Consider the following 17,693-nt stretch of genomic DNA (forward strand, 5'->3'; position numbering starts at 1 on the left):
TTATAATTTATTCCTGCGATCAAAGCTGAATTTTCAGCATCATTACTCCAGTCTTCAGTGTCACATGATCCTTCAGAAATCAGTATAATATGATGATTTTATATATGTATATATATCAATGTTGGAAACATTTGTGCTGCTTTTCTTTCTCTTTTTATAACCTGTGATACTTTTTCCAGGATTCTTTGATAAATAAAAGTTTAAAAAAAGAACAGTATTTATTTAAAATAGAAATACACACACACACACACACACACACACACACACACGTATAATAACTTTTTAAGTATAATTTTCCAGGCATAGGTTTGACCTAAAATGTGCCTAAAATTTAAAATGAAACGTGACCAGGATGCAAAAGTGTACTTAATTCTATAAAGACTATCAATTTATTTGATCATAGGAACAGAATGAGTCATTCATTCAAAGCCTCTGAACTGTTTTGTCTGTTGTAAACAAAGCAAAAATACAGAAGTGCGTGTGTGAATCTGGGTTTGCATGCAACACTTTTTCCACAGACACCTGCAGGCATTTCCATTTTCCAATTGCATGATCAAAAATCTCATATTAACAGCATCCCATATTATTGCTTTTTTCCCAACATTTGCATATTCCCACAGCCAGAATCCCATAAGGCCTGATGAATCTGTGTGAACTCCAGCATGCATTCCTCTTACTATGAGCACAGGTCTACTGAACTATTGATGAGTGTGCGTAGACCACTTAAAATGTCCTGTCCTCTTCCTCTTTCATCTTATTCCATGAAAACCTTCTCTTATACATAATTAACAATCGGTAAACAAGCATCCGAACACACCTCCATGAACAGAGCAGAAATGGACCATAAAAAACACTGTCCTCACTCTAATGTATATTACATTATATTTAAAATAAACCACCCTCACAGTTCAAAAGTTTGGGGTCAGTGAGATTTCTTTTTGAAAGCAATTAATACTTTTATTAAGCAAGTACCAATTAAATTGATCAAAAGTGGCAGTAAAAACATTTATACAAAAATTTCCGTTTCAAATAAATGCTTTTATTTTGAACTTTATACCAATATCTTTAAATAGCTTATCAAATAATCCTGAAAAAATGTATCAGGCACAGCGGTTTTCAACATTGATAATATTCATAAATGTTTCTTGAGCATCAAATCATCATATTATACTGATTTCTGAAGGATCGTGTGACATTGAAGACTGGAGTAATGATGCTGAAAATTAATCTTTGATCACAGGAATAAATTACAGTTTACAATATGTTCACATAGAAAACAGTTATTTTAAATTGTAATAATATTTCACTGTTTTACTGTATTTTTGATAAAATAAATAAAGCCTTGGTGAGCATAAAAAGAGACTTTTTAAAATGTTTAAAAATGTACAGACCCCAAACTTTTGAGCAGTAGTGACTATAACTAAATATTACTTTGTTTCTAACATAATTTATGCATACAATTCAACCCTGCACTTTCTGTTCAACCCCACTTGTGACATTTAAATAATTTACATTATTTCTTCGACATCATATTTAAGGGAGTGACATAACAAAAGTGTTTAGGATCACATGACTCAAACCAAGTTAATGTTTCTCTTTTATATTGGTCTCAACAGGCTCTATTATAGGATTTAAAAAATCCCACCGATCAGTTTCTCTAAGACTTAAATCTTCCTCGTCTCAGTGGATTAACACAGATTTACCATAATGTTCTTATCAATTATTCAGCGTGATCAGCACACCTTCATTACGCCCTAAATCTTGATTCTCCTCTAAGAGTTCTTCCCTCTGAACAGAAGCCAGGAATCATGATCTACAGGGCTGTAGTCCTTTCAATGAATGTAATGTTAACGCTTCAGCTCCATTAGATTTCCTGCATGAGGCACTAAAGTCGGGTTCAGGAGAAGATGGATGATCCTGGGATTGGTGACACTTAGGGAAGAGTTAGTGTTGGTTTGGCGATGCTTCTTACCTTGCATGGTTATGCTGGAGGGTTCTGGGAAGAGAGGGATGAGGAGGAGGTAGAGGAGGTAGATGAAGGACAGTACATTGTACCTGAACAGACATGCTGCGGAGAGAAGATATCAAAACACATATTATTAGAGTAATCTAGAGTTAAAAAAAACAACAACAAAAAACACATACGGCATTATACATTTTAAAAAAACATAAAAAAGCCTGAAATGATGCTCACATTGATGAGAATATGTTCAAGTATATATATAGAATGGATGGATGGATGGACAGACAGAAAGAACAATGGATGGATGGATGGACAGAAAGAAAGAACGATGAGTGGATGGACAGACAGAAAAAACAATGGAAGGATGGATGGATGGATGGACAGACAGACAGAAAGAACGATGGATGGATGGATGGATGGATGGATGGATGGATGGATGGATGGATGGATGGACAGACAGAAAAAACAATGGAAGGATGGATGGACAGACAGAAAGAAATATGGATGGATGGATGGACAGACAGAAAGAACAATGGATGGATGGATGGATGGATGGATGGATGGATGGACAGACAGACAGAAAGAACAATGGATGGATGGATGGATGGATGGATGGATGGATGGATGGATGGATGGACGGACAGAAAAAACAATGGATGGATGGATGGATGGACAGACAGAAAGAAATATGGATGGATGGATGGACAGACAGAAAGAACAATGGATGGATGGATGGATGGATGGACAGACAGACAGAAAGAACAATGGATGGATGGATGGATGGATGGATGGATGGATGGATGGATGGATGGATGGACAGAAACAACAATGGATGGATGGATAAATTGATGGATGGACAGAAAGAAAGAACGATGGGTGGATGGATGGATGGACAGACAGAAAAAACAATGGATGGATGGATGGATGGATGGACAGACAGAAAGAAAGATGGATGGATGGACAGACAGAAAGAACAGTGGATGGATGGATGGATGGAAAGAAAGAAAGATGGATGGATGGACAGACAGAAAGAACAATTGATGGATGGATTGACAGACAGAAAGAACAATGGATGGATGGACGGACAGACAGAAAGAAAGAACGATGGATAATAATAATAATAATAATAATACATTTTATTTAACAGCGCCTTTCTAAGCACTCAAGGTCGCTTTACAAATAATAAACACAGGTACAGGGAACAGCAAAGTATAAACAAACAATTATGAAAAAGGACAAGAACAGTGCATTTACAAATAAGCAAGCTGGAACAGGTGGGTTTTGAGTCTGGTTTTGAACAGAGGGAGAGAATCGATACTGCGGAGGTCAGGTGGAAGTGAGTTCCAGAGCCGGGGAGCAGAGCGGCTAAAGGCTCTGCTCCCCATAGTGACAAGACGAGCAGGGGGTACAGTGAGGTGAATAGAGGAGGAGGATCTAAGGAAACGGGAGGAGGTGGGGATGTGAAGGAGGGCAGATAGATATGGAGGAGCAAGGTTGTGGATAGCTTTGAAAGTATACAGAAGGATTTTAAATTGTATTCTGAATTGAACCGGGAGCCAATGGAGCTGCTGAAGGACAGGGGTTATGTGATGAAAAGAGGGGGTTCTGGTAATGACACGAGCTGCTGAATTCTGAAGAAGTTGGAGTTTATGGAGAGATTTCTGTGGGAGGCCAAAAAGAAGGGAGTTGCAATAATCAAGGCGGGAGGTGATGAGGCTGTTAATAAGGATGGAGGTAGTGTGAGTGGTAAGGGAGGGTCGGAGGCGGTTAATGTTGCGTAGGTGGAAGTATGTAGAACGGGTAACATTATTTATGTGTGACTGAAAGGATAGGGAGGAATCGAGGAATACACCCAGACTCTTGACCTGAGGGGAGGGGGAGACCAAGGAATTATCAATGGGTAGTGTGAAACTATTGATTTTGGAAAGGGTGGATTTGGTGGCTACGAGGAGCAGCTCAGATTTATCACTGTTAAGTTTAAGGAAGTTTGAGGTGAACCAGTCTTTAATTTCAAATAAGCAGTTGGTAAGGGACAGAGGGGGGAGCGAGGAAGTGGGTTTGCTAGATAAATAGAGCTGTGTGTCATCAGCATAACAATGAAAATGAATATTGAATTTGCGGAAAATATTGCCAAGGGGCAGTAGGTAGGTGATGAAGAGGAGGGGGCCAAGAACTGAACCTTGAGGGACACCAGTAGTGACTGGGGAAGGGTGGGATGTGAAAGATTTGAGTTGAATAAACTGAGTGTGGTCAGAGAGATATGAGCGGAACCAATCAAGAGGGGTGTGTGAGATGCCAAGAGAGGATAGTCTATTCAGAAGAATGGAGTGAGAAATGGTATCAAAGGCCGCATTAAGATCAAGGAGGATGAGGATAGTGATGAGTCCAGAAGACTTTGATTTACGGATGAGATCAGAGATTTCGGAGGAGGAGGGCAGTAGAAAGCAGCAAAAAGACTGACTATTGGGGATGGATGGATAGACAGACAGAAAGAACAATGGATGGATGGATGGATGGATGGATGGATGGATGGATGGACGGACAGACAGAAAGAAAGATGGATGGATGGACAGACAGACAGAAAGAACAATTGATGGATGGATGGACGGACAGACAGACAGAAAGAAAGAAAGAAAGATGGATGGATGGATGGATAGACAGACAGACAGAAAGAACAATGGATGGATGGATGGATGGATGGATGGATGGATGGATGGATGGATGGATGGATGGATGGATGGATGGATTGACAGACAGAAAGAACAATGGATGGAAGGACAGACAGAAAGAACAATAGATGGATGGACAGACAGACAGAAAGAACAATAGATGGATGGATGGACAAACAGAAAGAACAATGGATGGATGGATGGACAGACAGACAGACAGAAAGAACAATAGATGGACGGATGGACGGACAGAAAGAACGATGGATGGATGGATGGATGGATGGACGGACAGACAGACAGAAAGAACAATAGATGGACGGATGGACAGCGAGAAAAGAACAATAGATGTATGGATGGACAGACAGAAAGAACAATGAATGGATGGATGGATATAGATAGACAGACAGACAGACAGACAGACAGAATGACAGACAGAATGATAGACAGAACGATGGATGAATGGATAGAACGATAGATAACGAACAAATAGAAAAACAGAACGACAGATAGTTAGACAGACAGAACGATAGACAGAATGATGGATGGATGGTTGGATGGATGGAACAACAGATAGATAGACAGACAGACAGACAGAAAGACAGAATGAAAGGCAGACAGACAGACAGAATAGACAGAATGACAGAAGAATAGATAGATAGACAGAACGACGGATGGATGGATGGAATGACAGACAGACAAACAGACAGATCAATAAATCTGATTTCAGGAATAATTTTTTTAAATCGATTTTCAAAGTATAACTTCAGGTTTGCATCATTTTGGATCTGCCATGATTTAAAGTAAATATTAATATATAAAAACCATGATTTTCTGTAAAGCTGCTTTAAAACAACCTGTATTTTGAAAGTGCTATACAAATAGATTTGACTTGACACATACTGTATTACGATATTAACATTTTTATGTTTTAACATGAAGAGTAAAATGCCTGTGAGAATACGGTCTAGTTTACAGGCCTTCAGTTCTGCCACACATCGGAGAGTTTTCCAAAGTTTCCTGATTCTTTCTTTCCACGAGCCGTGAGCTTTATTCTTCACGGGACAGAAAGACGCTCAGAAGAGTAAATAAAGCACTTTGTCACGAGAGACTGTTGTGACACGGCTTGATTTTAACAACTAGACTCTACTAGAAAAGTAATTGCATTTAAAAAAGCTCCTCTTGAGCTCGAGTTGTTGTTAATCTCGCATGTTTGCCATTTTATGAGCAGATACTGGGAATATTACACATTTATTTCACTACAAAACAGCAGAAGACCGCATCTGAACCGGACAATTACATCCAATCCTCGGAAAATCTCCAAAGACACCATTTACAACAAGAATACATTACAGCACAAATGTCAAAACAGCCAAAATACTAATTATATTGTTTAAGATTGGTACATATCCAATATATCTCTATTACCTGCTACAAAACCCACATTTGTGCCAGAAAAAGCAAGAATGCAAATAAAAGTGCAGATATCACGACCACAGGGATTTTCCTCTGCTATTATCAGTAACAAGAGTCGTAAATATTGAACCACGCTGGCAAACTAAAGCACAATATGGAAAGGTGATATTAAAAAGAAAACTAAAAATCCTGTATAAACAAACAGTTTATGTTCACATAAATTACAAGGCTCTGAAGAGACCTGCTCCAGTTTGTGCCAATTATGGATATAGTTATTGAAAGGAATTTTATGATTCTGCCTCCGATTTAACGATTCCAGTCCCTTAATGATTCCATTAACGAGTGTTTAAGTACTATATAAAATAACAATATTATGCAATACTTATGGGAAAATATTACTTACATATATTACAAGCCAAAAATAAATAAATTTAAACTGTATTTAAACTATATATTTTCCCCCGTTTTTGAACAAAATTGCACTTAAATAATACAACCTTGAATTCAATGCAATTCATTCTGGATAAAAGCATTTGTCAAAAGCATGTGTGAATAGAAAAAATTGAACAAAGTCATTATTAAAATCTAAACACAATGACCTTTAATATTTAAACGCTGAAATGAATAGCCAAAAATGTAAAAACCTTTTTCAATATTAACTCAAGAACCCCGTGCAGCTATTGTTAAAATAGATTAAAATAAATAAATAATGTAATATGATAAAAATAATATCACACACACACAACAACAACCCTGTTGTAAAAATGATTTAAATAAATAATAAATTAGATATTATAATTAAAAATATTTGATTAGAAATATACATATTTCAGTATATATGCATTGCGCGCACACGCACACACACACACACACACACACACACACACACACACACACACACACACACACACACACACACACACACACACACACACACACGTGAATATATACAATTTTGTGTGATGCACAGTAGCCAATATACAGTATTATATAAGATTAATTAACTATACTCTATGTGCAACAGATATAATTTAATTTGGAGTCAGTAAAAATATTGAGCATTTGACAGAAAAGCGCGGTGCCATTGGTTCAGGCGGACAGCAGACACACTGGTGCGAGAGAGAGATAAGTGCAGGACCACTAAACACAGAGATGAGGCCATTAAACTCAGTCTTATAGATTACAGCACAGACATTCATCCTGTTAATAAAACCAGCAGCAGCGCACAGGAAAACACACGGTTAGACACCGGTTTAATCCGGATCACGTCACCTGAGGCCAAAACGCTCAAACACTCAAAACATTCTTGAAAAGTTGAAAACAGTTTTGCACAAGCAAAAATCCAGGGCAAAATATGAAAATGCATCAAATACTGTATTTATGACAATATATCCAATATGATTTTTTTGCACTAATGCATCACATACAGCACTGCACAAATACATCTAATCATGATGCTTCTGTCATGGACAGTTAACTTGAGATGATAATGAAAATGTGGCTAAAATAAAAATCCTATCTTAATTCCTTCACAACGCTTCGGTCATGTAATTCCTTTCATAGCAAAACCACACCGACCGCGTTCAAACCATGAGCCATCTCAGGAATAATTGATGTTTCTGGAGAAGTGAAAGGCTTTTCAGAGGAGCTCAGAGTGACAGAAGAAGAACTACTACACTTTTACACATTTTCTGATTTAAACCACAGACCTTAAGAAAATGTGTGTAGAATTTTCACTCAGAAACTTCGAGTAAATTTCACAATTATTTGGATGGATGGATGAAATTTATAGCTATAAACACTGATATCTATAAAAAGCGATCAAAATAGAGTAAACTGCCTTTTGAAACGTGACGCTTCAAATAAAGATAGTATCCTTACATCGTTACACCAGTAGGTGGCGACAAGTGACTGTTAGAAAAAAAAGATTTGTCATTGAATCTTTCATTCAAGAGATTTGTTAAAAAATGCGGATTTATCCAGTAATGAAACAAGTGAAGTCCTTTTGAGCAAATCATTGAATCATTCATTTAATATTAATTCAAAAACGCAGATTTATCTAGTAATGAAACAAGTGAAGTCTTTATGAGAGAGTCATTGAATCATTCATTCAGTATTCATTCAAAAACGAAGATTTATAATAAAACAAGTGAAGTCTTTATGAGTAAGTCATTGAATCATTCATTCAATATCCATTCAAAAGCACTGATTCATCCAGTAATGAAACAAGTGAAGTCTTTATGAGTGAGTCATTGAATCATTCATTCAATATCCATTCAAAAGCACTGATTCATCCAGTAATGAAACAAGTGAAGTCTTTATGAGTGAGTCATTGAATCATTCACGTAATATATTCATTAAAAAACTTTATTCAGTAATGAAACAAGTGAAATCTTTATGAGCAAGTCATTGAATCATTCTTTTAATATTCATTCAAAAACGAAGATTTATTCAGTAATGAAACAATTAAAATCTTTATGGGCAAGTTGTTCAATCATTTATTCAATATTCATTTAAAAACACTGATTCATCCAGTAATGAAACAAGTGAAGTCTTTATGAGAAAAAAGGTACAAAATCTGTCACTGAGGCGGTTCGCTTTCAAAAGGTACACCTTTGTCCCTAAAGAGTGCATATAAGTAACTTAGAGGTACATATAATAATACCAAAAGTGTGCATATTAGTACCTAAACGATACTTAGTCGTTTTTTGAAGGATATCCCATCCCAGAGACAGCTTTTGTAACTTTTTGTCTGAGAGTGAATTATTCAATCAAGAGTTTTTAAAAAACTATTCAAATAATTACATATAGTTTTTAAATATACTGTTTTGTTTAGTTGTCTATTCAGAATCGTGACCTCTATATTAAAAAAAAGTAAAAAAGTCACTCAAAGATCTCTTGATCTCAGAGATGTTAGTGCTGACGTCTGAACATGAACATTTATTGTTCCTGTCCGTCCTCTGTTATGTTTCCAGCGGATGACCTTTGCTTAGTACTACTTCAAGCGAAAAAATAAAATCATCAAATATTAAAGGTGTTTACGATAATGGGCAGCCGATTCTTCTCCGCTCTGATGCCACATTATTAATTCATGCAGTTAAAACGACTTTCCACCGATTAATGGAGATGCTCCACAGCTTGGCAATTGTGTTTGGAAGAAAAAAGAACGAAATGACTTATGCTGTCAAGAGATACATTACCATCTTATAGAGTGGATCTTATCTATACCTATAGGAAGAATCCGACTGAGAGAAAGAGTGTGTGTCCTCGTGCATGTGTGTGTTTGTGTGTGTGTGTGTGTGTGAGAGAGAATTTCTGAGGGCTAATTATATATAAATAAGAGGAAATGTGAATGTGGATTAGTTGTGGGCAACCACAGATCTGATTAAGACCCTTAAACACTATAAAGCTTCTAGATTAATATCATGATGGTAAAAGCGACCGTAAATACCAACAGTCAAGTCAAGTCATCCTCGTTTATATAGCGCTTTTAACAATGTCGATTGTTTCAAAGCAGCTTTACAGAGATAAACATATAATATAAGGTAACAGAGATTGATTTGGTTTTATAGTGGTTCTTGAAAAAAGTTTTTCCAGCTAAAGTTAGTTTTGATTGATTCACTTCCGTCTAAATGATCATTTGTTATTAAATTAGGGGCCGCTAAGACGACACCGTTCTCTCTAAACAGACTTTAAACGTGAACCTGTGATAGACGCTGATGGCGTTCACATGCGCATTAAGAATTGATTCTATAGTTATGTGCGTTTCAATATATGTGCGCAGGTTTGTAATTCCTTACAGACCATGCCTAAACAAACTACTTGTCTTGTCTATAAATTTTGATGCAGAATTTTATTTTATCTTAATATAAAATTGAATTCAACAGCATGAAACACATCAGCAAAAGGCATAAAACCTTTGTGAATAAGATGTTTTTAATAAAACAGCATAACACAGACTGATCCCTTCATGCATTACGATTATTTCACTAAAAAAAAAAAAAATTCTCTTGCTCCGTTTTTTTGTCTTGCTTTCCAGTACAAATAAATTCCATTTACAATTTTTTTTATTAATTTACTATTAAGATACATTTACTTGAGAAGCAAAATTACTTAAGATATATATAAATATATAATTAGCATTATATAGTTCCCTGTTATAAAGTAAATGTTTATTAAAATTGCATTTTCAATAACAATCAATGCACGAGTCTCCTCTGTCAAGAACAAACAGACAGGAATGATTTGATATGTGGGAAATCTTTTTTTTTAGTTTATTTGAAACCAAACCCATGTCACAATACTTTGAAGATTTTCTGTTAAGGTATTTCTATTTCCCTCGGGAAGACACATTGTATATTGTACATGCTAACACTGAATAAACATGTAAAAAAAAAAAAGCAAATAAAAAAAATAAGATATGTGGGACATTTTAGAGCAGGTGTCAAAAAATGCATAATAAAATGAGAGGGGAAATGTGAAAATGTCTAAATAATTATCACTAAAAAGGATCCTAATGGAATCAATCAAACATTAAAAATAATTAATAAATAAAACAAAAATTCCATATGTTTAATGCAAAACTCAATGGTGTCTCTTCAAAACACAGATTATTGACAGAGCAATACACAGAAACCCTCAATGACAACAGCTCATTATCAGAAACACCACAGAACAATTAACCAGCCACACCGAGTAAAATATAGAACAACTCATATAGTGATTCATTACATGGATTAATAAATGTTCAGCCTGGTATGTTTCACATTAGATGACATTAAGATAAAGTTCAGGCTTAACGCTGTATGACAAAAATGGCATTACTCTATTAAAACAAAATGGACGCATGTTATTAAAAGAATGTATGGAGCAACCATAGAATTAGTGAATTATTGTAACAGTTGTAAAATGTTATATTTGCCATGCATTTCTCTCTACTCAGAGCCAAAATCGTATTATTTTAAGTAAATAATCTGCCTAATCTTTATCTACTGAAATAAAATAATGCATTGGGAAAATAGAATTGCACATAAGATTAGTTGTCATAAGATCTATATTTCAGTAACTAACTAAGTTTTGAGTCAAAACTAATTATGCAAACGATTGTTTTCGCTAACAGTAGCTTTCTATGTTGGTTTCAAAGACGTCCATAAATAAAGAAAGATTGAGATTTACATCCTCAAAAACTGCAATTTTATCAACTCAATTACAATTTCTGAGCCATTAACAATGATTAAAGCCCTTTCATTAATTGTTTTGTGATTTATAACTGTTTTACTGTTCACAGAAAAACCCTTAAATAGCCAACCATAGATTTTAAATGCAGATATGTTGTTAAAAAATTATTTTATGTTTCTTCACAGAACAAAATGGCATAAAAAAATAAACCCGAGAAGTATTCACTATATAAAAGTGTATATACTAGCCCCAGTCACTCCAATGTGCTTTTCTTAGACACTTTTTTGTACTTGCATGGGCTCAAATAAATAAATAAATAAATAGATACAGTAATTAATAAAAAATTTACTTAGTGATTAATATGAACAGAGTGGTACTGCAACATTTCACAAAAATAATTTCTACCAAAAGTAAAAAAAAATAACCTTTTCAACTTCAATGGTTTCAACTTAAATGGTTAAGTAATCAAACTGTTTTTACAATACATTTCAAACTTATATTATATTAAACTGACTTAAAAATCAAGTTCAATCTCGTAACTTATTAAAAAAGTTTAAATTGCTTAGATTATTTAGCCAAGTAAAAGTAATGTAAAAACATATGTTGCCATGACTTACTGATCATATCATTTTTACAGTGAGTATTAGTATGTGGTTTTATGAGTTTATAAATGGAATCATTAAGGAATAGCAAATATACTAACACTAATGATGTGCAGTGTTTCTTTCTGCACATGCAAACTTCTATTAACTTCCTTTAATTCATTATCTAGCACGTTGTATCTCCGCACCTGCTGCGTAACGGAGACACTGCGCATCTCCGCGTTGAGCACTAACACTAAACCCCCCGAACAGTGACATCAGGTGTTGAAGAAGACACTCACCTGCCGCCAGACACACCGGCAACAGCACTCTGAAGATCAGACCACACACAATCTCAGAAGCCATCGCTCTCAGAAGTGAAGGATGTCAGATGTCCTGGATCCGGGACAGGACGGCATCCTTCGAGCACCCTTACTCTGGATCCTCCATGCGTCCTGCATGAGTCCCGGCCGACACGAGGAGGAAACTTCCAGTTAACGACTCCCTTTTGTACAAATAAAACGCGTCAAAAGTCTGTCTCGAGTGGGTGAAGTGATGAATCTAACTCATGCTGATATAAAGATTTGTTTCGGATATCAGGCTCTCCAGCGGTGCGCGCGCGGGATGCGTCCGAAAAACGCGTTTATCCTGAGAAAATGTGTCCAAAAAAATAAAAACACTTCGTATCCTGAGGCACTGGGGCGAAAACTGATTAGAGTTCTTTAAGAGGAAATAAACTGTCCCCGCTGTGACTTTTACGCGCTCATATTTACGGTGTGCAGGAGGACTTCCTCACTTCATCTCCACAGTTGCTCTGAAAGCCACAGGCGTTCCGGTCAAAGACACACGCCCGATCATAAGTGATCCAGCACGGGTCCAATGAGAGCCCGCGGGAGGAGGGTCCTGTGGCCCCTGAGGGACGCTCCATTTGATTGCTGTTTTACTAGGAACTCATCATCATTACAAAGGGGCTTCTAGAACAGATTTTTATCACGGACATGCACTCTTTTTTAGCTGACTAAGTCCGCTAGGAAATAATATGAGCCTGTCGAATTTATGGATTGATAGTATATATATACAGAAATTGCCAAAAGTGATGTCTAGGGGGAATATTTGTTTTTAATGACCTTACAAGGTCAATTGAATCATCAAAATAGTTTTTTTTATTTTTATGTTAAATATGTTGAAGCACAAAACACTAAACTTGGGTAAAACTAAAAATGGGTAAACTATAGGGGTTTTAATGCAAAAAAATAAATAAAGCTCACAGCATACATTGACTACAACATAATCAGTTATTATTACTTCTAGGGTTCTCCCTTGTTTTTCCATATTCATAATTTCACATGGTTAAATAAGTTAAATAAAAGTAAAAGACAGAAGGAAAAAAATAATAAACTTTAGGATCAAAAGGTTTTATTTAGTTTATACTTCAGTCCTAAACTTTGATTGACTGAGCAGTGTTCCACCTATACACGTATATATATTTAAGAGAAATTAATATTTAAATTAAGCAAGGATGCATTCAATTGATCAAGATACAGTACAATATGTATAATAATGTTGCAAAAGAATACATTTTTAAGAAACGCTCTTCTTTTCTCATAGAATACTGAAAAAAACGTATCACGGTTTCTACAAAAATATGAAGTGCCACAACAGTTTTCAACATTGATAATAATAATAAATGTTGATCTTGAGCAGCAAATCATTATGATTTCTGATGGATCATGTGACACTAAAGACTTGAGTAATGATGCTGAAAATTCAGCTTTGTATGGAAACTTGGTATTTGCAACTTTTATCTCACAATTCTGACTTTTCTTCCTCAGAATTGAGGATTCCTCAGAGTTTCCTCAGTATAACGGCGAGATATAAAGTCTGCGTGATGAAATAAACGTGCAATTTTAAGAAAAGAAAAGTCCACAGTTTTGCCATCAGGAATAAATATACATTTTAAAATATATTCAAATAGAAAACAGGTATTTTACATATAGTACCAAAAATAATATTTCACAATATTACTGTTTATAGTGTATTTTTGATCAAATAAATGCAGCATTGGTGAGCAGAAGAGACTTTCTTTAACACTGAAATATCATTTAAGAAAACAAATATATTTTGTGCCACTTACCTTAAAAAAATTGCCCAAAAAGTCTGAGCGTATAACTTAACTTTTAAAACTGCAAAGAATCAGAACATTTTATGATTTTGTAAAAATGAAAACAGATTATGACTAAATGAAGAAGAAACATTTCAGATTGTTTTGTTTCTAGATCAAGAAAATACTAGTGGACTAAATAACAACTAAAGTCTCACTTTTGAACATTTAAATGCTTTTAAAAATGGCATTGTGAAAAAAAAGTTAAAACCATCATAAAACATTTGCTAAAATTATTCATAAATTAATTGTATCAATAATAAAATCAGTCAAGGTTGCTTTAAAAAAAACATTTGATCTTTTCTGTTGGCTGCTTTCCTCTAGTCTTTTAACTTTGTACTGACATCTCTGTTGTGTTTTAACCAAAGAAAAAAAACAACGCATCTTTCTTTGAGCATCTAGTTTTAGTTTATTCCATCAGGGGGAAACACATTACAAGTAACACGAGCTACGTAATACGATTACTTTAAGTAACTAGAAAAGTAACAAACTACTTTTAAATTAACAACAAAGTTACTTTTTCAAATAAGTAACACACGTTACTTTGCTTTCCCATGTATTGACTGGCAGTTCTGTCCGCATGTTGAGAGAATCGCGAGTAAATGCAGAGGCGTTGTGTGCGATGTGTGTGAACATGATGGGTATTGTAGTTCTAGACTAAATGTGAGCGTTTACAAGTCTAACTTCCACAAAAACACATTCCTCAAAATGAATAAAAACAGTGAAATGCAAACTGAGAACATAACACAAACCTGTAAATATAATTTAAGTTGAACATACTCTCGAGTAGATACTTATATAATAAATTGACTAAGTAATTACTTCACAACCCCTAAAAAAGTGTGTTCTAGCATGAATGTGTGTGGTATGAATATAATCCGGATGAACTACATCTGCAATGATGTCATTATCATGTGATCTACCACTGTCACTTCCATTCATAAATCCTCTCCCGTGGCCTCATGGGATAGTAAAGTGTCCATCGTATGCACACTTCTGAATCAAGACAGAATTAGTAGTTTATTCCAGGGACTTTTCCTCTACTCTTACTATGAGTACATGCTTCTTTTGTCACATACTGTTTTCCGCCTATAATAGTCGGGAAGTATGGCTGTGTGATTTCGGATGCAGCCCGAGTGTTTCTTCATATTGTTCAGTAAATCAGAATAACAGCACAGCTGAAAGGTTAGAGCTCATTTGTGTCCCAGTCATTGAACTTTAACATTTGTACATCTGGCTGTCGCTCTAGGTTTAACTTATATAATATTCTTCATTCACAACTATTGCACATTGATTTCATTACTATTGCACATGTAAATTAGCCATAACCATAACTTAATTATAACTTATAATAACTTAATTATAACTTTTGGTAAAATATTTATTGTTTTGTATTTATTGTATTCTATTGCATTCTTTTATTACATTTTTATTGTATGAGTATGTGACAAATAAAACCTTGACTGTACAGATGTGATTCTGTATTTCCTCCAACCTGAGGCTTTCCCTTTTGGTGTGAAAGGGCCTTGACATTTGCCAAAAACAAAATTATTTTTGTAATTAAAAAACAAGCAAGACCAGCCAACCCGATCTCATGGCAATTCATACGGGGGACCGGGGACAGTTGCAACAGGGGATGGTTGCAAAATGTCATTTTTCTCCAATCAGAAACAAGCTAGAGTAATGACACTCACACTGCACATGCTCAATTGGATATTGCTTCCTATGTCACTAAAAGCCTACTGTATTTTATATCATTTTGAATATTTGACATCTGCACATAAGGCCTACTAGTCTAGACAAATCTATAATTGTCATCGAACCAAAGCTGATGAAATAACACTGTAATATTATTATAACTTACATTTTTGATAAATATAATTATGCTAACCCTGACATATATTGTAATATATTGTATTTGTAACATGTCCCCGGGCCCGGGGTCAGTTGCAACATCTGACTCCTTACATTCCAATGCAAATTGTGAAAAATGTAGATTCTGTAATTATCTTTAAATGGTTTAGACCAGGTGTGCCAAACCCTGCTCCTGCTCCTGCTCATCGACTGTCCTGCACAGTTCATCTCCAACCCTAATCAAACACACCTGAAGCAACCAATTAAGGTCTTCAGGATCTGAAACAACCAATTAAGGTCTTCATGATCTGAAACAACCAATTAAGGTCTTCATGATCACTTGAAAGTTAAAAGCAGGTGTGTTTAATTAGGGTTGGAGATAAACTGTGCAGGACAGTGGATCGGCAGGAGCAGGGTTGGGCACACCTGGTTTAGACTATTAACATACAGATGTAAGTTTATTGTGTAAACAATTGGTTTGTCTAATCCAAACCGTCTCTGAGTAACAGAGCCAAATGCAAAAAGTGTTGCAACTGTCCCCGGTCTCCCCTACGAATTCTCCCCTACTAATTCATACAAAAATTCATACGAATTCATACGACCTCACTCGTACAAATTAGTACGATTTTTGCTAAATCTACATATTTTACGACTTGCCCAATTCGTACGAATGACCTATCCTTGACCCCGCCCCTAAACCTAACCCATCACGTGGGTTTAGACCAATCGTAGAAATTCGTACGAGTGAGGTCGTCCGAATTAGCCAGCTTTTAATCACACGTACAAATTCGTACGAATTGGTCGTGAGATAGCGTTTGAGGCAAAAAATAACGCAAAAGTAATGTAACGAAAAAGTAACTAACTAATGCAATTAGTTCCTTTTTTTTTGGTAGTAACACATCTGTAATTCTTTGCTTTTAAAGTAACATTCCCAAACACTGAGTATTAAAGCTGTGCCAAACACCCCTGCTGTTCTCTTGGCAGTCAGTGTGTGATCTAATGCTGCAGGTGAGCATCAATAATCCATTTGTCTGACATTGTGTTTGTTCATTAATGGTGTCGAATATAGGAGATCTGAGAGCAGGTCTCTTACGCTCTTTAAAAACTGTACATCAACTCTCAGCCTCAGGATGGCATCAACATTTTAACACTTAAGCACTTACACCGGATCAAACTTCCTGGATGTTTAATTCCTTGGCTCTCATAAGCAGCTAATAATAGAATAATGTCTATAATCCATATACTTAGTGGTCTGAACACACATATTTATGAGCCTTATATACACACAGATGAACATTTAGAGATGAAATATTATGCCTAAATCTTTAAACCAGAGGTACCTTCATGTTGAAGCACACACGGCGATGAAGAACATCATGAGCTGATTTTGCAATGTTTTCTGGGTAAAATCCTCAGTGCTTTGAGCTTCTGGACTGTAAACTCCACACATCTTTACAGTGAAGAATGAAGAAACACAAACAATTAAGTCACTTTTTAATTCAGAGCGAACCATAATCTTGTGTTGGCAAATATAAAAGTGCTTACTTGTAAAAGTTCTTCTTGTCAGTTTTATGAAAGCCTACAAGTCGGTGATAAACAATGTTTAACAGTTTTATGTGCATTTCTAAATGTCAAATGTTCTTTAATAGTTGTTTTTTTTAATCAAGAACAACTTTTGGCTGCACAATTCTTGTGTTGCAGAATAGTTCTTTGGAAATGTATTTCCATGGGTTTTTATTACAGGTTCTTTGTGTTTTGGGCTTCTTTAAAACACTACAACAGTAAATAAAATACAAAAAGACAGGTTTCTTCAGGGTGTTGAACTCATTTGGTCCCACTGTAATTAGACCATTTATTTGTGTATATTCAAAAAT

The 17,693-nt window shown here is 35.4% G+C and overlaps 1 protein-coding gene across 1 annotated transcript in view; it reads right to left on the minus strand.

The window, feature by feature from the left end:
- The window catches only part of piezo2b (piezo-type mechanosensitive ion channel component 2b), a 120,779-nt gene extending 108,061 nt beyond the window's left edge, over positions 1 to 12,718 (minus strand). The window contains exons 1-2 of the mRNA XM_077222092.1: positions 12,107 to 12,718; positions 1,973 to 2,068 (exon numbers count right to left, since the gene is read on the minus strand). Of these exons, the coding sequence (XP_077078207.1) occupies positions 1,973 to 2,068; positions 12,107 to 12,170 (160 nt within the window). The 5' untranslated portion in view covers positions 12,171 to 12,718. The remainder of the gene's footprint in view (positions 1 to 1,972; positions 2,069 to 12,106) is intronic.
- Between the last annotated feature and the right edge of the window lie 4,975 nt (positions 12,719 to 17,693).

The sequence above is a fragment of the Siphateles boraxobius genome, unplaced genomic scaffold, assembly GCF_051911475.1.
Source record: "Siphateles boraxobius isolate OS27281-9 unplaced genomic scaffold, OSU_SipBor_1 86, whole genome shotgun sequence".
Classification (NCBI taxonomy): Eukaryota; Metazoa; Chordata; class Actinopteri; order Cypriniformes; family Leuciscidae; genus Siphateles; species Siphateles boraxobius.